Genomic DNA, 17,144 nt, shown 5'->3' with positions numbered 1-17,144 from the left:
GGGATGGGGTTGGTGGCAATTCGGTGAAGGAAGTGGTTGGTAGTTTTGATGTAGGAGGCCAGGTTTTGGGCAGTTATGGAACTCCTTACCTCCAAATTTTTTTGACCATACCTCCCCGGGTCCCTTCCTAAGAACACCAAACTTTCAGCAGAAGAAAGGACAGCCATACTGAATCTCAAAATAAATCCTGAGTTGTTCATCCAACTTGCAGACAAAGATTCCATCACTGTCATTATGAATCACAGTGACTACCTGGTGGAAGGCCTCTGTCACTTACCTGAGCCCTCTACCCATATACTGTGCCGGAATGATTTTATCTCAGAAGTGCAAAATAACCTCCAATCACTGCTCAAAACCTTAGGCCCTTCCCAGAACATCTGCCCTGGATCCATATGGCTCCTCACCTCTGTGACACCCTGCACACTGACCTTGTACACGCTCCCCAAAATCCTCAAACCCAACAGTCCTGGATGCCTCAATATAGATGGTTGCTGCTCCCTCACTAAAAGAATTTTGGCTCTCATTGACCAACACTTCCAACCAATTGTCCAAAATCTAGCCTCCCACGTCATAGATATTAATCACTTCCTTCACCGACTCTCCACCATCCCATCTCCTTTACCTACTCGTGACTGTTGATGGCACTTCCCTATACACCAGCATCCCTCATGCCCCTTGTCTTGCCGCTGTTGAATACTGCTTTTCCCAATGTCCTGCATACTCAAAATCCACCATCTCATTCCTCATACACATTGCTAACTTTGTCATAACATACAATTACTTCTCCTTTAAAGGGAAGGCATACAAACAAATCCGTGGCACAGCCATGGGCACCTGCATGGCATCCTTGTGTCCCAACCTGTTTATGGGTCATCTACAGGAAATGTTACTAGCTTCCCAAAACCTCAAACCCTGGGTCTGGTTCAGGTCGGTTGATGAAATCTTCATGATATGGACTCAAGAGTCAAGACACTCTATCCTCATTCCTTCTTAACCTCAACATCTTCTCTACCATCTGCTTTACCTGGTCCTCCTCAACGCAGCCACCTTCCTGGACATTGACCACCTCCTCTGGTGGCTCTACACTACTCTGTCCACATCAAAACCACCAGCCAACAACAGTACCAGCACTTCAACAGCTGCCATCCCTTCCACACCAAAAGATCACTCCCATACAGCCTGGCCACCTGGGGAAAGCATATCTGCATTGACAAGAACTCCCTTTCCTCAGTATTCTGAAGGTCTCACCCATTCTCTCTCTCTCTCTCTCTCTCTCTCTCTCTCTCTCTCTCTCTCTCTCTCTCACACACACACACACACACACACACACACACACACACACACTATCCTCCAGACTTAGGCTACAAACAGATTTCCCTTGCCATATCACCACACCACACACCTTCAATCCTCCCATCTCACCCCTGGAACCAATTACAAAGGAGAGTGCATGCTTCGTCACCTAGTACCAACCCAGAGCAGAACAAATGAATCACATGCTTTGTCAGGGCTTTGATTTTTTATCACTATGCCCTGAAATGAGAGACATCCTATCAAAGATCCTTCCCATCTCTCCGAAAGTGATTTTCAGTCGACCACCCGCCCTCTACAACATCCTAGTCCATCCTTAAACCACTCCCAATCCCAACCACAAACCCTTGCCATAGTGATCATATCTTTGTAGAAGACCCAGATGCAAGACCTGCTCAGTCCACCCACCTAGCACTTCCTGTTCTAGACCTGTCACAGACTTGCCCTTTTCCATCAGGGGTGGCACTGCCTGTGAAAGCAGCCATGTCTTATACCAGCACACTTTTTTATATTGGTATTACTACTAAACAGCTGTTTACCAGGATGAATGGCCACTACAAAACTGTGGCCAAGAACAAAATGGACCACCCTGCGGCACAACATATGGCTGATTATTACATGCTTGATTCCAATGGCTGCTACGCAATGTGGTCCATTTGGATCCTCCCCTCCATTACCAGCTTTTCTGGACCATGCAGATGGGAGTTACCCTTACAACACACACTCTGCTCAAATTATACCGGCTTCAATCTACAGTAACCTACTGTCCCCACACTTTCCACCCAACAGTTCCAATCCTCCCCCCACTCTGTCCTGTCACTCCTTCGCTGTTCACGTCCCCTCATACCCATTGTGTGCTGCCCTCTGCCATCACATCCGCCCATCTTTTCCCATCCCTGCTTTTCTCCTATTTTGCTAGCCACCCCCCCCCCCCCCTTCCCCTCCTCCCCACATCCCTACCCCACACCCTCACAACACTGTGCCTGGTAGTCTTTTCATGCCTCCATCTAGTCCGTGCACGCTCTGCCAGACAGCACTCGTCTTTCTCACACTCATATACCGCTATCGCTCTTCATTTTCTGCCCCATTCCAGATTGCCGCTCAACATAACAGTAGTATTTCGGTGCAAATTGCCAGAGATGATGATCATAAGTGTGTGAGATGTGGTTGTTTGCGTGAATGTGTGTACATCTTCTTTTCTGAAGAAGGCTTTGGCCAAAGGCTAAATGTGTAACAGTCTTTTCATTGTGGCTGTTTACTCGGTGTGCCAACTTTACGGTGAGCAGCAATCTATCCTATTCCTATATTGTCAAAAAATAAATGATATCCATCGATAATGGAACCACTTTGTTAGAGGATGGGCCACAAAAACAGTGCATTTTTACATTTACATGTTTGTACCAAGGATTACTTTTTGTTTTGTTCTGTTGTGAGTGCTTTCACTTCTGTATCTGCATAAACTCTTGGTCACAAAGGAGGTTCTTGTCAATAGTTTGTAGCTCCATGGAGTGTTATTCATAATGATGGATTTCCCATGTCTCTGATAAAAACTTATTTTTGCCGGAACTTATTCCCCTGCTTTCTGATATTTTCAATACTTCTTGTGCTGTCTAGCTGAAAACTCTTAAAATCTTTGGGCTAGAAGTATAACTACTGTACAGAAAGTAAAATTTCTATACTCAGTGTCATTCATAGTTTTCACACCTTATAAGCTGAAATTCAAAAATTCATGCACTATGATAAATGTGCAAAGACAATTGAAAAGAAAAGGTATCAGTCTCAATCATGATGAAATACAGTTCATTGTGAGTAAGCCAATAGTCATAAAATTGATATTATCTGCAAGAAGTGATACATCTGATTAATTGTGTAAATCAAAAAACATGTAATGTACGTGTGTCATGTTCATCTAACCTCAAACACATTTTTAAATGTTAAAGAGTGAAAATGCAGCCCTCAAATGTCCATAAAAGCAAGTTATTACATTGCACATTCACTTAAACAATTTCAAAGCCTGTAAAAGAAATTTTAAGTTGTATGTAGAGGCCACCAGTTCAAGTGCCATAATGTTCAGAATCCATAACTTTGGTTGTAAATGCGCACCCCAGTGCCTGTGAAATGTATCAAATCAATGAAGTTCTGCTGACAGTTTGATAGTCAGACAGTTGGCTATCACTAGTAGTTCAGTGAACAGCAGTGTGGTGAATCTCAATGTCCCCTAAAATGATATTTCTCCTTCACTTTCTATAGAGGGGTGGGGGAATAGGATGAAAAAGCAGATCATCCTGTCGCATTGCATATTGGTTTGCAGTGACAGGAGAAAAGAATCATTCCTTTCATATGAAGTTTCTGCTGAACTATCACTAGGTGTCAAAGAGGCTCCATGTTACTTGGAGAGAGACAAGAATGTGTCAGTGATGACACAGTTTTCTCCCCCTGACCCCTCCACCCTCATTCTTTCCCAAATAGTATCCTTCAGTGTTTGAAATAAGGTATTTATTTATCAGTTTGTAACTAGTTCATTCAGTTTTGTTGACTGCTATCTCGGAACAGAAAAATTTTTGGCCTGCAGTATGTATAAACATGATAGCCATTTTTTAAAATGAAAAATTTAAGGACCATCTCCATTATGCCCTCACATATCAGTCTGTAAAAGATTTTGGTGGATTATCAAATGTGAATGTCAACTTCTTGAATCATATAGTTGCGAGTTGGCAGCAGGGCTATATGAAGGCACGGTGAGATAAGGCTCTGTCAAGGGTGCGGGCACAGGGAGGTGCAAAAAATGAACAGAAAAAAAAAGTTGTATTTATTGCCAACACTGGACAAGTGACTTTTGATTAGAGTCCCTCCCCTCTACAGAAATACACATAATGGATGTATGAGTGCAGGTTCTACACACTTGGTTGACATCATGTGGAATTTTGGGCCTGGCCAGGAAGCGTGCTCAGATGGCCTATCGGTAAGACAACTGCTTGTGATAAGCAGGAAATCTGGGTTGAGTCCCAGTCTCGCACAAATTTTCATTGGTGTCATTCCATTATAATTCTGATGGTTGTCCATGTTCGCAACTTCTAATACATTTCATGGGTTCTGGTGCCTGTTGTGTTTCTATCTTCTGTTGAGGAAAAGAGCATTTAGCTTGAACCGTTATTCCACAGTTGCTTCTACAGCTTCATTTCACCCATGTAACATCATGGGCTTTGACAGTTATACCAAGGGTGGAGGATTACTTCAGTATGGCTCTGATTGGCAGTGCATTGTAATTGTAATAGGCATAATTCAGATCACATTTTCATCTTTTATAGGTTCTTCAAGAGCCGCCTTACACAGGTTGTCAATATAGATGGGCGTGTTGTTGAGAGACTGACACGTGCTTACAACCTTTGGGAGCTTAACATTGAAGAACGATGGTATTTGTACAAATATTGGTGTCACTGTTTGCACTTAACTCTCATGAAGAGGGTGTGGCACTTACAATCAGAATACAAACAGCTATGTATGAGATACGATGAAATACGTGATATTGAAGATCTCAATATAATGCAAGATGCACTTGTTGTTGGCATGACAACATCTGGTGCTGCAAGGAAGCAACCTTTGTTGCAGGAACTCAAACCCCGAATAGGTAAGTAAAAAAAATTAGCTTTCATTCCTCTTTATTCAAATAGTTTTGCAGTTATTTTGTGGGCTTATCTTCAATTATTAGCTGCTTGTAGTTGACAGGATAAGTTAAGAAGAATTGGCTTTCTGCAGATTTCAGACTAACTAGTTCTTTCTGAAGAATTTATACATGGAATTGATGGCTTTAGACATTGAATTGATGGCATTATGATTATTTTTCTCAAAGTGAAAACTCGAAGAGGACCAGTAATCATTGAAGTGGCCAAGTTATAGGCAGGGAAGTCTAGAAGTTAATAAAGGTTAAGCAAGGGATAAGGCAGCTTAATAGTAAAAAGTGAACAGATGTTATCATGAGGTGTGGAAGCCAGGTGAATTTATTGACAAATACTGGGTTCTGGGTAACAAATAATACAGTAGGAAAGCTATTCAGAATATGAGAAATATTAAAGTAGTAAGCAGTCATTTTAGAAATCTGAGAATCTTGGCTGCTCCCTGACATGCTGAATTCAGTTCTGATTTTAGGCACTTGTTGTTCATTCATTCATTTGTGCATTCATCATATTCCATAGAATCCATCATAAAGGAACACTTTCAGTGATGTGAAATGAGTAAAGCTGTAGCATGAACTATGGTTTGACATTTATTAACCATTTGTTTTTCCTCGTGCTATATTTAATACAGTAAAATTAACAGGAAAGGTGCTATGTGGTATGCAGATGAAAGAAACCTTCAATCCTTGATTCTAAATCATTAAATAATTTTAAATTATGAGAGTTACCCTCTGCCTCCTTTCCTCTTTTTTTATCTTTGTGTCCCCTCATCCTCACAGCAGATGGCTCCTTCTCATCCGTGGGTCTGAGTGACCTGCCCTTCCTTTCTAACATTCCCCAACCCATCCCTTTTTCCTCACTGAGGAAGAAATTAATATTTCCAAAAGTTAGGTTAATAATATCAGTATTCAGTATTGTCATTATCCCATCCCAGATTTACCATTACTAGAATAATTTCATGCACTTTTATGTGAGTATGCATCAGCAGTACTAAAACCAGTTTTTCTCCTGAGGACAAACACTGGCCAGCAAATTGGTCATAACTTTATAGTTTTCCTTTTGCTGTCATTGAGTAATTTGCAAGAGTGGGTAATAAGTAGGGACAGGGAAAATGTTGTTTTATTTTATGAGTGATTTCAGTGGCCCTTTGGCTTTTGCTTGTCTGATTCATTATTTTATTTTAGTCTCAATTCACTTTTTTCAGTATTTGTTGTTTGTTGTTGTGGTCTTCAGTCTGAAGGCTGATATTTAATTACGTTTTCTGAAAAGAACACAGTGCAGGTTAATGTAGCTCCACTGCATGGGTAACCAAAAACCATAGATAATACAACCTACACAGGCTTTTACTAGAAACTACTACTTACTGTATTTACAGTTGAAAACCCACTGCATTACTTACCCATTACTCACTGGAAACTGACAACATGTTCACCGAATTACACGTATTGTGAATCACCTACTTTCTTGTTCATTTTTCCTGTTACTGTTTTTTATTCACTTTTTCCGTATGAGACTTCTCGTATACCGGAGTGTCAAACTATAAGCATAATCAAACAAATTTTATTATGCATATTCTAATATGTACACATTTCAGTGCCTTTGTGTGTGTGTGTGTGTGTGTGTGTGTGTGTGTGTGTGTGTGTGTGTGTGGTATAACGGGTTTTTCGATCATCTCATCTTCTCTCTCTTCGTCTACTGAACACAATTTATTTACTGTATCCACGTCACTCAGCTTTTCAAATCCCAGTTCGTAGGTATCACTATTTAACCACCCACAGATGTCTTGGTCATCTACACAATTGCAAACAGAAATTTGTATTCAAAGGTGATACAGCTCCCTCAAAATTACGCACAAATTTGCTGAACCTGGTCACTTGCATCTTCCGAATGACAGTGATTTTTGGGGATATAGAAAGGAAACTATGGCATTATCCAGAAATATTTGCCACAGAACAGCTTTTTTTTTTTTATTATTGAGAATGCCAGAGTGAAGAAAGGTAAATTTGAAGTCGTAAAAATGGATTGTAGTGACTTCAAAAATACTATGCTACTCAAAAAAGCAATGACTAACAGAAAAGTAAATCTTTCTGGAGAAAAGGTTGAGTGGCTTAGGATTAAGGAGATGAGATTTCCAAAAGAGAAGCTGGGGATAATGGAGTACAAATACAGCCACAATGACATGGAAGAATACTCTTCAGTGAATTTAAATAAACGCTTAAAAGCTCGCCACTGTTCTCTCAGTCAAATTACATTACCTACACTGTATCCATTAGGTCACACTCTATGCCCTGAGAAACTGAAAGATATTCAGAGCCTTCTTATGTGCATACCCCCAATATACCATGAATTCTATAAGGGTCTCAAAATGGCTGAAGTATCAGAAATGAGCAGTGACAGTAATAGAAGAAGATGAGTATTGGGGAAGCATAATCATCGCTTAAGTATATTCCAATGTTCTCTCCTAATTCCAAAAATTGCTTAATAATTCTGTATTACATAAATGCTGAAATTATATTTGTGTGTTTCAGTTGCCAAATAGATCTATATATGAATATAATACAGAAACAAGAAAACCTTACTTTGTATTTTGTACTGAAGTGCATTAATGTGATGTGACAACAAAATAACCTAACGTACATGGATATTTTGCATTGTTTCTCTGTAGTTTTAAGTTTCAAGCTGTAATTAAATAATGTGCTGCAAGGCTCATAATGCTTGTAAAAGTTTTTCACACACGTTATGCACCAGACCACATATATATTCATAAATATTTTTTAATAAATAAGTTGCTGTAAACTCTTAACTTCAGTCCTTTATTTCTCAAAACTAACTAAATGTCACTTAGTTCATTCTGGTAAAAGACCACTCATATAAACATGGAAGCTATACTGCCTTAAATGCAACCACAGTTAATTGGTGGTTTTTGGATTTTATACACTGCAGACATTCAACAAAATCAAAATTCGATAGTGGCATGGAAAATAGTGTTCCCGTTTAATTCTGAACAGATTTACATTCCTACAGAATATCCACATTGATGAGACCTGAAATCCAAGGTATATATTATGTCTTGGGGTTGAAGTAAGAATTGAGGCTGCGAATACAGAACTTGAATAGCTCTATGGGCAAAAGAGCTATAGGCCAAGTCTTAAGCTGTAACACAATTTGTTAGTTTCCTTCACCTCTGTCCTTCATCCATCCCTCCCTCTCCCTCCCACTCTCTCTTTTCTCTCCCTCCCTCCCCCCCCCCCCCTTTCTCCCCATCTCTCTCTCTCTCTCTCTCTTTTTAAAGTTGCTTTTTAAGCCTTCAAATATTCCTTTTCCCTCAATAAAGAAAGTTTTCAAGCTGTTCTAGCACAGAGTACAGCTTCTGTGAAGTAAGCTATGTTGAACACCATTTGTATACAGTTATATCAGAAAAATGGTGACAGGCTCTTTATCAGGTATGACCATAATAAGAATGGAATGTAATTAATAATTTTAAGGATATTCAATACACGCATGTGATCGATCCTGCATATCGATGTTTAAAATCCCCTGATTTCATCACAGTATTTTGGCTGAGGAACACTGTGAGTTAAAAGATCTTAGTGTTTCCATAACTTTAATTGTCTTTCATATGCAGTGATAATCTTTCACGAGTAATTATCATTTTCTCTCACTATTAAATTTTGTTACTCAAAGTATTTAAACTTAGAAGCTGCATTCAAATGGTGTAATGAAATGATTGCTGAACAGTTCTCATTTACAAACAATTTTATCAAAAACATGATGTAGAAACCTGTTAGTTACTGTCTGTTATTGGACATATAACTCTTAACAGGATAACCAAAGCAAAATTATGCTGTCAAAATTTAAATGTGGTAAAATTCCAGAAAATGATCATAAATGGAAATCAGTTGAAGAATGTAAGCATTATTTTTGTGAGAGTTATTGTGATACAACCTATATGAAGGATGATATTGGCCATCCCTGGAGATGCAGTGACAGTCATTATCTCTACACATTTCTAGAACTGCTAATCTTGAAACTTCAAGCTGATTGGATAGTAGCAGAAGAGTTAGCTCTATAGCAAACTGACATTAGTGGTGGTAATGTTAGGGTTAGACCAAAAGATTGGATTACAACCAAACTTTCCAAATCAGTGGGAAGGTCAAATGCATGTCTCATAACATAAATTTAGTAGTCTCCTTTAGCTTCAGTGCCATGGATAGTGTGAATAAAATAATGCAGACAAACAAACATATTCAGAAACAGCCTGACAGTACAAGGCATAAGCTGCAAGATGAACCAGAAAGGAAAATGTAAAGATGATTAAAAAGCTAATTTTGCTGGGTAGGGGAATATCAGAACTGGTGTGAAACTCTTTTGTTGAAGATTGTTACCAGGCAACTAGCATTTTTAAGCCTAGTGCAGAGCTTAGTGATGTCATCCAAGATTAAGGTGCTTAGAGGGAAGAATCCAGAAACTGGACAGAAGCAGAAATGATTAGTAAACAAAATAACACAACAAATAGAAGATTTACTTAACTGGTGTTTCTCCAACACACAAAGACTCATTATGAATAATGCAGCATGAATCAGAGTCCAGCTATCAGAGGCTCATCAAGGAAGAGCGTCTCTGTACTAAAGCACAAATGATGGTGTTGGAACTGGGAGTAGACAGTGTGTGCATAGTGTTACATGGCAACATCACTCCAAGTGCAAATAGGTTGAGTGGCTGCCACTGGCCTTTTTATATTGCGGTGGCAGAGGGCACTCGTGGTACCCAGCAGCTGGAGGTGTGACTCTGCTGACACACACCGTCGGATCTGTCATATCTCGCCTACCACTGTCGGTGTCAGACGGAACCTTGCCATTCCATTTCCAACCTGGATGCGCTGGGGGTGATACATGTATGGGATAACACATTCCTCCTCCTCCCCCCTCCCCCCCCCCCCCCCAACTTCCTCACTGTTCTTGTATTGTGTAAATGAGTGAATGGGTTGGAGGAGGGAGGAGAGACTAGATGCAGGGGGCAGTGAGGAGATGGGAGTCGACACCAAGGCTGATGTCGAGCTTCTGCACCGTGACGTACACCCTTAGCCTGCCTGGTACCAAGAAATGAAAAATTGGGCAGACGACGTGCAACTACATGCAGAGGTGGAGCAGTAAATAAAGACAGAGGCATCTTGATGACTGCAGAGGGATCCGAGGTGGCACGTAGGACAGCCACCAAGATGAAAGGCCCATCCCAGGTGACAGTGGCTGTCATGATAGTGACAACCTTGAAAGGGCGTCAACTTCCATTGGTTCTGGGACTGGTGCCAACAGCGCAGGTTCCGTGGGAGCTGGCTGCAGTATGGGCTGCTGTGTCCCAGTAGGCACAGAATCTGAAACCACAAACCCTATGGCAGGATCACACAATTCACATGGACAAATTGGATTCTGGTGGTATCTCTGCAATCCTCATGGTTCCTGTAGGAGAAACGTAGAACATCCAGCATGTCGTACAATGGTGCCTCGCTCCCAGTGCCCCCATCTGCCATACAATCTGTAGAAGACCAAATCATTAGTGTGATACTTCGCCTGTCCGGGCTGAATGGCACCACCAGCCAGGGCAGGTGCAACAAATGAAGCGATGTGTGGTAGCACCGTCCGTGTAAGAGCTCTGCTGGCATTGGTCCGTTGTGAGGCTGGGAGCGGTAGGAAGACGAGAATAACAGAGCTTGGTCCCATGTGTGGGAGGCATGAAGTTTGTCCGTCTGTTACTTAAATGTTCATACGAAATGTTAAGCATCACCATTGGATTGCGACTAGTCAGACTGACTACAACAAACTGAGGCCCATTGTCAGTCAGTCAGTCAGTCTGTCAGTCACAGTCACTTCATGGAAACTCTCGAGGCAAAAGATTGACTACAAGCCCTGGATTTTGAAATGAACCGAAGTAGAGTGAATAGGAGCCATGAAGGAAAATTTGCTGAAAGCATCAGTGATGACGAGCCAGCATGTGAAGTCCAAGTGCAAACATTTCCATGGTGTTTGAGGTTTGGGCCATTCAAAGAACTGCTGATACGGGGCTTCAACACAGGTATGGCACTGACAAATCAACCATTCAATTTGTGCACCCATACCCTGCCAAGTGTAGTGATGTTGCACCAACTGCTTGTTGTGAATGATGCCCCAATGACCTTGGTGTAGCAAATGAAGCACGGGAGGCTGGAGAGCTGGGGAACCACAACATTTGACTTGCACACGGGCCAGCAGGAAGGTGAGAAAGAGATTCTGCATTGGCATGCTTACATGTGGGCAGATACACAATCTCATATTGGTGATTTGGCAAAAGAAGGGCCCAACCATTGCAGATTCTATGCTGTGTGAGTTGGGACTGACTAAGAAGGGCTAAGCAAAGATTGTAGAGGTTTATGGTCAGTCACCAAGTAAAATTTTCAGCCAAAAAGATACTGGTGAAACTTAGTAATACCATAGACAATGACGAGCGTCTCCTTTTCATTTAAGTATAATTACATTGAACTTTGTTCAACAACAAAGCAAAGGCAGTCGGCCTGTCAACACAACCAAATTTACATAACAAAACTGCACCAATGCCATAAGAAGAATCATTCACGTTCAAGACCACAGAGTTGCCTGGACCAAAATGAAAAAGGCATTGATCACTAAGCAAAGCAGGTTTAAAGTCCCGGAAAGCAAACTGACACCCTTGCGACCAAACAAAAGAAACATTCTTTTCGCACAAGCAATGCAAGGGAACCGCATCACTTCAAGCAGCTGTGAAATTTGTTGACTCTGAAACTGAGTTTGATGAGCTAAAGGTAGTTGTGGCATTGTAGCCTTTATCTATTAAACAATGCACAAATACAAAGAGTGAAAAGAAAAAGTAGCTCAAAGAAAGCAAAAAGATATGCGAAAGCAGAAGCCACCGAACTAAGAACATAAAGAGCACAAGCAAGGCAAACACTGGGTATCCTGAACAATGAATAACAGCAAAAAGCAAGCAAAAAACAACAGAATAGGAGGAAGGAAAGCTTGAAGATTTGATGACAGTCACAAGTAGATAGTAGTACTCTTTGCCTGGGTTTGTTGTGTATGACTTCATACATCATGGGAAGGAGATGTGGACTACAGAGTGGTGTGGCAACTGTCATCATAAGAAAGCTGGACAGGAGCAGAAATGATTAGCGAACTAGATAATGCAACAAACAGAAGATTTACTTAACTTTATTTCTCCAAGTGTAAGGAGACTAATTACAAATAATTCAGCATGAAACAGAGACCACTGATCACAAGGTCAACAAAAGCACGAATCAAGGTGTTGGAATCACGACTAGAACGTGTCTGCACAGTGTCATGTGGTGAAGTAGCTCCGAGCACAAGTGGGTTGAGTGGCTGCCACTGGCTGTCATCTGTCGGCATGATATGGAAACTTGCCATTCCATTACCAACCTTGATATCCAGTGGGATTGGTATTGATACTTGATACCACAGACTGGATGTGAAAAATTCCTCCAGATGGCTCATAAATAAGTTAGCATCAGACAAAGCTGTGAAGTATTTATGGCAGTACCATGGATTTGGCCTTCGGAAATGAAATAATTGTGGGTCAGGAAGTAGTTGGTTAGGAGCTTTAGTAAAGAGATGGTGGTTTGGTGCAAATACGGCATTGGGAAACGTAATGTTCCATGGTCGCAAGGTGATAATAGGACAGGAGTTGTGGAAAGGTGATGAAGGATATGAGCAGTGTCTTGAATGTAGGGTGGAAAGTTATGGATAATTGTTTGGAGGTGTTGGTCAAAAAAAGGCCGAGGTTCGTTCTGTGGGAGCATTGTACCCAGCCACAATGGGACGACCAGTGGGGAGACCAGTGGGGTTGGGTTTGTGAAGTTGGATAGTAGATGCTGCTGATATGAGGGGAGAGATAAATTCAGGTGTCAAGTTTTGGGAAGGGCCTAAGGCCTTGAGGAACTGCTGCACACCATGTTGGACATTTGGGATGCGATCATGGTTTTGAGGTTTGTATGCAGAGGATTCAGAAAGTTGGCTGAGGCCCTCAGCCATGTAGTTGATGCAATTCATGACCACTGTGGTGGAGCCTTTGTCAAAGGGAAGGATGATATGGTCTGGATTATTTTTCAGGTTATGTGTAGTGCGTGTTACAACAGAGTAATGTTGGACTCACTGGGGAGAAATTTAAGAAATGAAGGTGAGGCCAAGTTAGAAGTGAGGAACTCCTGAAAGATAACCAGGGGATGACTGTATGAAAAGGGAGGAGCACCATGGTTGGATGGAGGTTGTGACTGTTTTAAACAAGGTTTTGTGTGGGTTGTGGTTGGCTGTTGTTGGGGTGGAGGAAGCTTTTGGGGATGTGGAAGGTGGAGTAAGTCAACAAGGCGTAATCGAGGAGCTGTGAGGGACTGGTGGGGTGAGAGGACCAGAGTGGAAGAGTGAGGGGCAGATGGAGAAGATGGAGAATCATATGGTAGGATTAATGACAGCCTGAGAAGCCAATTTTAATGGCAAGCCCATTAGGTGGGATACAATGTGTCATACAAAATTTCAGAAAGAGGATGTGTACCTGGAGTTTTGTTAGGACAAAGGTGAATTTTCGAATTGGCGGAGGTAGAATGAGCAGGTATCATGGTTTAATGGTCAGGAGACAAAAGGACTATCTGAAAAAAGGTTAAAAATTATGAGATGGAAACTTATGGTGGAAGTGTTATAAGGTAATAAATAGTAGATATTTTGTAGAGAGATACGTAGGAAGATTCATGGAAGGTCAGGAAATGTTTTGTAAGTACATACATTCAATTGCAGATTGATGTGTGACATTGAACATGTGCAATTGTACAATGTGGCCTTAAATAAACATGCACGGTCAGTAGTGGAGTAATGTAAAATTCACCATTGCCCTAGCTAAACTCCGAGCATACATCCTCTTTCTGAAATCTTGTAGAGCACTTGGTATTCCATCTATTGTGCTTACCTTTAAAATTGGTATCTCGGGCTGTCACCCTTTCCAATTCAATCTGTTCCAGACATTCACCAGGCCCTTCTGCCCTTCTGCATAGTCCTAGGTAATTGCATTGATGAACTAAAGTCACCCAACCCAATTGACATAATCTGCCTCTCTGAACACCATGTGACCACTGGTATAGGAACTAGGCCTAAGCACAATGAGAAACTCAGACAGGAGAGTACTGCAAATGTTAGAATAAGGAAAGGTTCTCATAAAAGTATAATTAAAAATAATGTAAGTATATTTCATCAAAATATTGGGAGTTTAAAGAATAAAGTAGATGAGCTTCTGGTTTGTTTGGAAGATTTAGAAGCTGAGAATGAAATAGATATACTATGCCTGTCTGAGCATCACATTGTTACTGATATGGATAAGGTAAATGTAAGTGGTTATAAGCTCTCTGCACATGTAATGAGAGTAAATATGGAGAAAGGAGGAGTTGCCATATATGTCAAAAGTTATCATTGTGCAAAAAGTATAGAAACAAAAAAGTTTTGTGTAGAGAAACATATAGAAGCATGTGCCTGTGAGCTTAAATTAAATAAAGGCACATTTATAATTGTAACTGTATATAGGTCCCCATCAGGAAATTTTCATCTATTTCTGAAAAATTTGGACTCCTTGTTGTGCTATCTGTCAGAAAGGGGGAAGCAAATTATTATTTGTGGGGACTTCAATGTAGATTCTCTGAAAGAGGGTAATAGGAAAAATGACCTTGAAGTATTACTCGGTTCTTTCAATTTGACACCCGTTATTGATTTTTCTACTCGGGTGGTAAAGGATAGCAGCTCACTGATAGATAACTTCTTTATAGACCAAGATAAGTTTAACCAGATAAATGCTCAGCCTGTTGAGAATGGTCTTTCTGATCATGGTGCACAGCTAGTTACAATATATGACATAGCTCCATTCAGCAATACTAAACAGTCCTTCAAAGTAGTACGTTCAGTCAACAATTTAACAATTGCAAATTTCAGGGAAAGCCTACAGCAGTTAGACTGGGATGAGGTGTACCGTGAACCTGATGCCAATTTAAAATATAATTTATTTCATGACATTTTTGTAAATGCATTTGAAAACTGCTTCCCCAAGAAAATAGTTAAATATACTCGTAAGAAACCTTGTAACAAACCATGGCTTACTAAGGGTATAAAAATATCTTGTAACCGGAAAAGGGAAATGTATCTGACAGCAAGAAAGAGTAGTGACCCAGAAACTATCAAAAATTATAAAAACTACTGTGTTATATTAAGAAAAGTTATTAAAAAATCCAGGAGTATGTGTATCATGTCTGAAATCAGCAACTCTGATAATAAAATTAAAACAATTTGGAATATTATTAAAAGAGAAACAGGTCAACCAAGAGCAGAGGAAGACAGTATTACCATCAAATTGAATGAAAACTTTACGAACAATAAGTCATAAGTTGAAAATATTTTTAATAATCATTTTCTAAATGTTGTGGATATAGTAGGATCCAGGTGTTCATTAGAAGATGCTAGGCTGTTAATGGAAGAGGCCATACCTATGCAATCTGATACAATTGAAATCTCACCCACTTCTCCCTCTGAAATTAGGAAAATAATAAACTTGCTTAAAAGCAAAAACTCACATGGAATTGATGGCATTTCCAGCAAAATACTAAAAGCTTGTTCTCAACAGATAAGTAAGATTCTCAGCCACCTGTGTAATAGCTCTCTGGAACAGGGCATTTTCCCTGATAGACTGAAATATGCTATTGTTATACCTTTGCATAAAAAGGGGGATAGATCTGATGTCAACAATTACCGTCCAATCTCCCTTCTAACAGCTTTATCCAAAATTTTTGAGAAAGTAATGTATTCAAGAGTAGCTTCACATATCTGTAAAAATGAAGTACTAACAAAATGTCAGTTTGGTTTCCAGAAGGGTTTTTCAACAGAAAATGCCAAATATGCTTTCACCAGTCAAATTTTGAATGATCTGAATAACCGAACACCACCCATTGGGATTTTTTGTGATCTCTCAAAGGCTTTTGATTGTGTAAATCATGAAATTCTGCTAGACAAGCTCAAGTATTGTGGCATGAGTGGGACAGTGCACAAATGGTTTAATTCGTACCTAACTGGAAGAGTGCAGAAAGTTGAAATAAGTAGTTCTCGTAACATGCAAAGATCAGCACATTCCTCAAACTGGGGAACTATCAAGAATGGGGTTCCACAAGGGTCGGTCTTGGGTCCTTTGTTGTTCTTATTATATATTAATGACTTGCCATTCTATATTCATGAAGAGGCAAAGTTAGTTCTCTTCGCTGATGATACAAGTATAGTAATCACACCTGAGAAACAAGAATTAACTGATGAAATTGTCAATACTGTCTTTCAGAAAATTACTAAGTGGTTCCTTGTAAACGGACTCTCACTGAATTTTGATAAGACACAGTACATACAGTTCCGTACAGTGAATGGTATGACGCCATTAATAAATATAGACCTTAATCAGAAGCATATAGCTAAGGTAGAATATTCCAAATTTTTAGGTATGTCCATTGATGAGAGATTAAATTGGAAGAAACACATTGATGATCTGCTGAAATGTTTGAGTTCAGCTACTTACGCAATAAGGGTCATTGCAAATTTTGGTGATAAACATCTTAGTAAATTAGCTTACTACGCCTATTTTCACTCATTGCTTTCATATGGCATCATATTTTGGGGTAATTCATCACTGAGGAATAAAGTATTTATTGCACAAAAGCGTGTAATCAGAATAATAGCTGGAGTCCACTCAAGATCATCCTGCAGACATTTATTTAAGGATCTAGGGATATTCACAGTAGCTTCTCAGTATATATACTCTCTTATGAAATTTGTTATTAACAACCAAACCCAATTCAAAAGTAATAGCAGTGTGCATAACTACAATACTAGGAGAAAGGACGACCTTCACTATTCAAGATTAAATCTAACTTTGGCACAGAAAGGGGTGAATTATACTGGCACTAAAGTATTTGGTCACTTACCAAATAGTATCAAAAGTCTGACAGATAACCAACAAGTATTTAAGAAGAAATTAAAAGAATTTCTGAATGACAACTCCTTCTACTCCATAGAGGAATTTTTAGATATAAATTAAGAAAAAAAGAAAAAAAAAAAAAAAATATTAAAA

General features: G+C 39.9%; 1 protein-coding gene across 1 annotated transcript in view; it reads left to right on the top strand.

Annotated features, from left to right (window-relative positions):
* The window catches only part of LOC124595650 (NFX1-type zinc finger-containing protein 1-like), a 279,353-nt gene that overhangs the window by 68,617 nt on the left and 193,592 nt on the right, over positions 1-17,144 (top strand). Inside the window, exon 3 of the mRNA XM_047134490.1 lies at positions 4,620-4,939. Within this exon, the coding sequence (XP_046990446.1) occupies positions 4,620-4,939 (320 nt within the window). The remainder of the gene's footprint in view (positions 1-4,619; positions 4,940-17,144) is intronic.

Source organism: Schistocerca americana, chromosome 2 (assembly GCF_021461395.2).
Source record: "Schistocerca americana isolate TAMUIC-IGC-003095 chromosome 2, iqSchAmer2.1, whole genome shotgun sequence".
In the NCBI taxonomy this organism is placed as follows: domain Eukaryota; kingdom Metazoa; phylum Arthropoda; class Insecta; order Orthoptera; family Acrididae; genus Schistocerca; species Schistocerca americana.
Note: the sequence above shows the minus strand (reverse complement) of the source record. Positions and strands in the feature narration are given on the sequence as shown.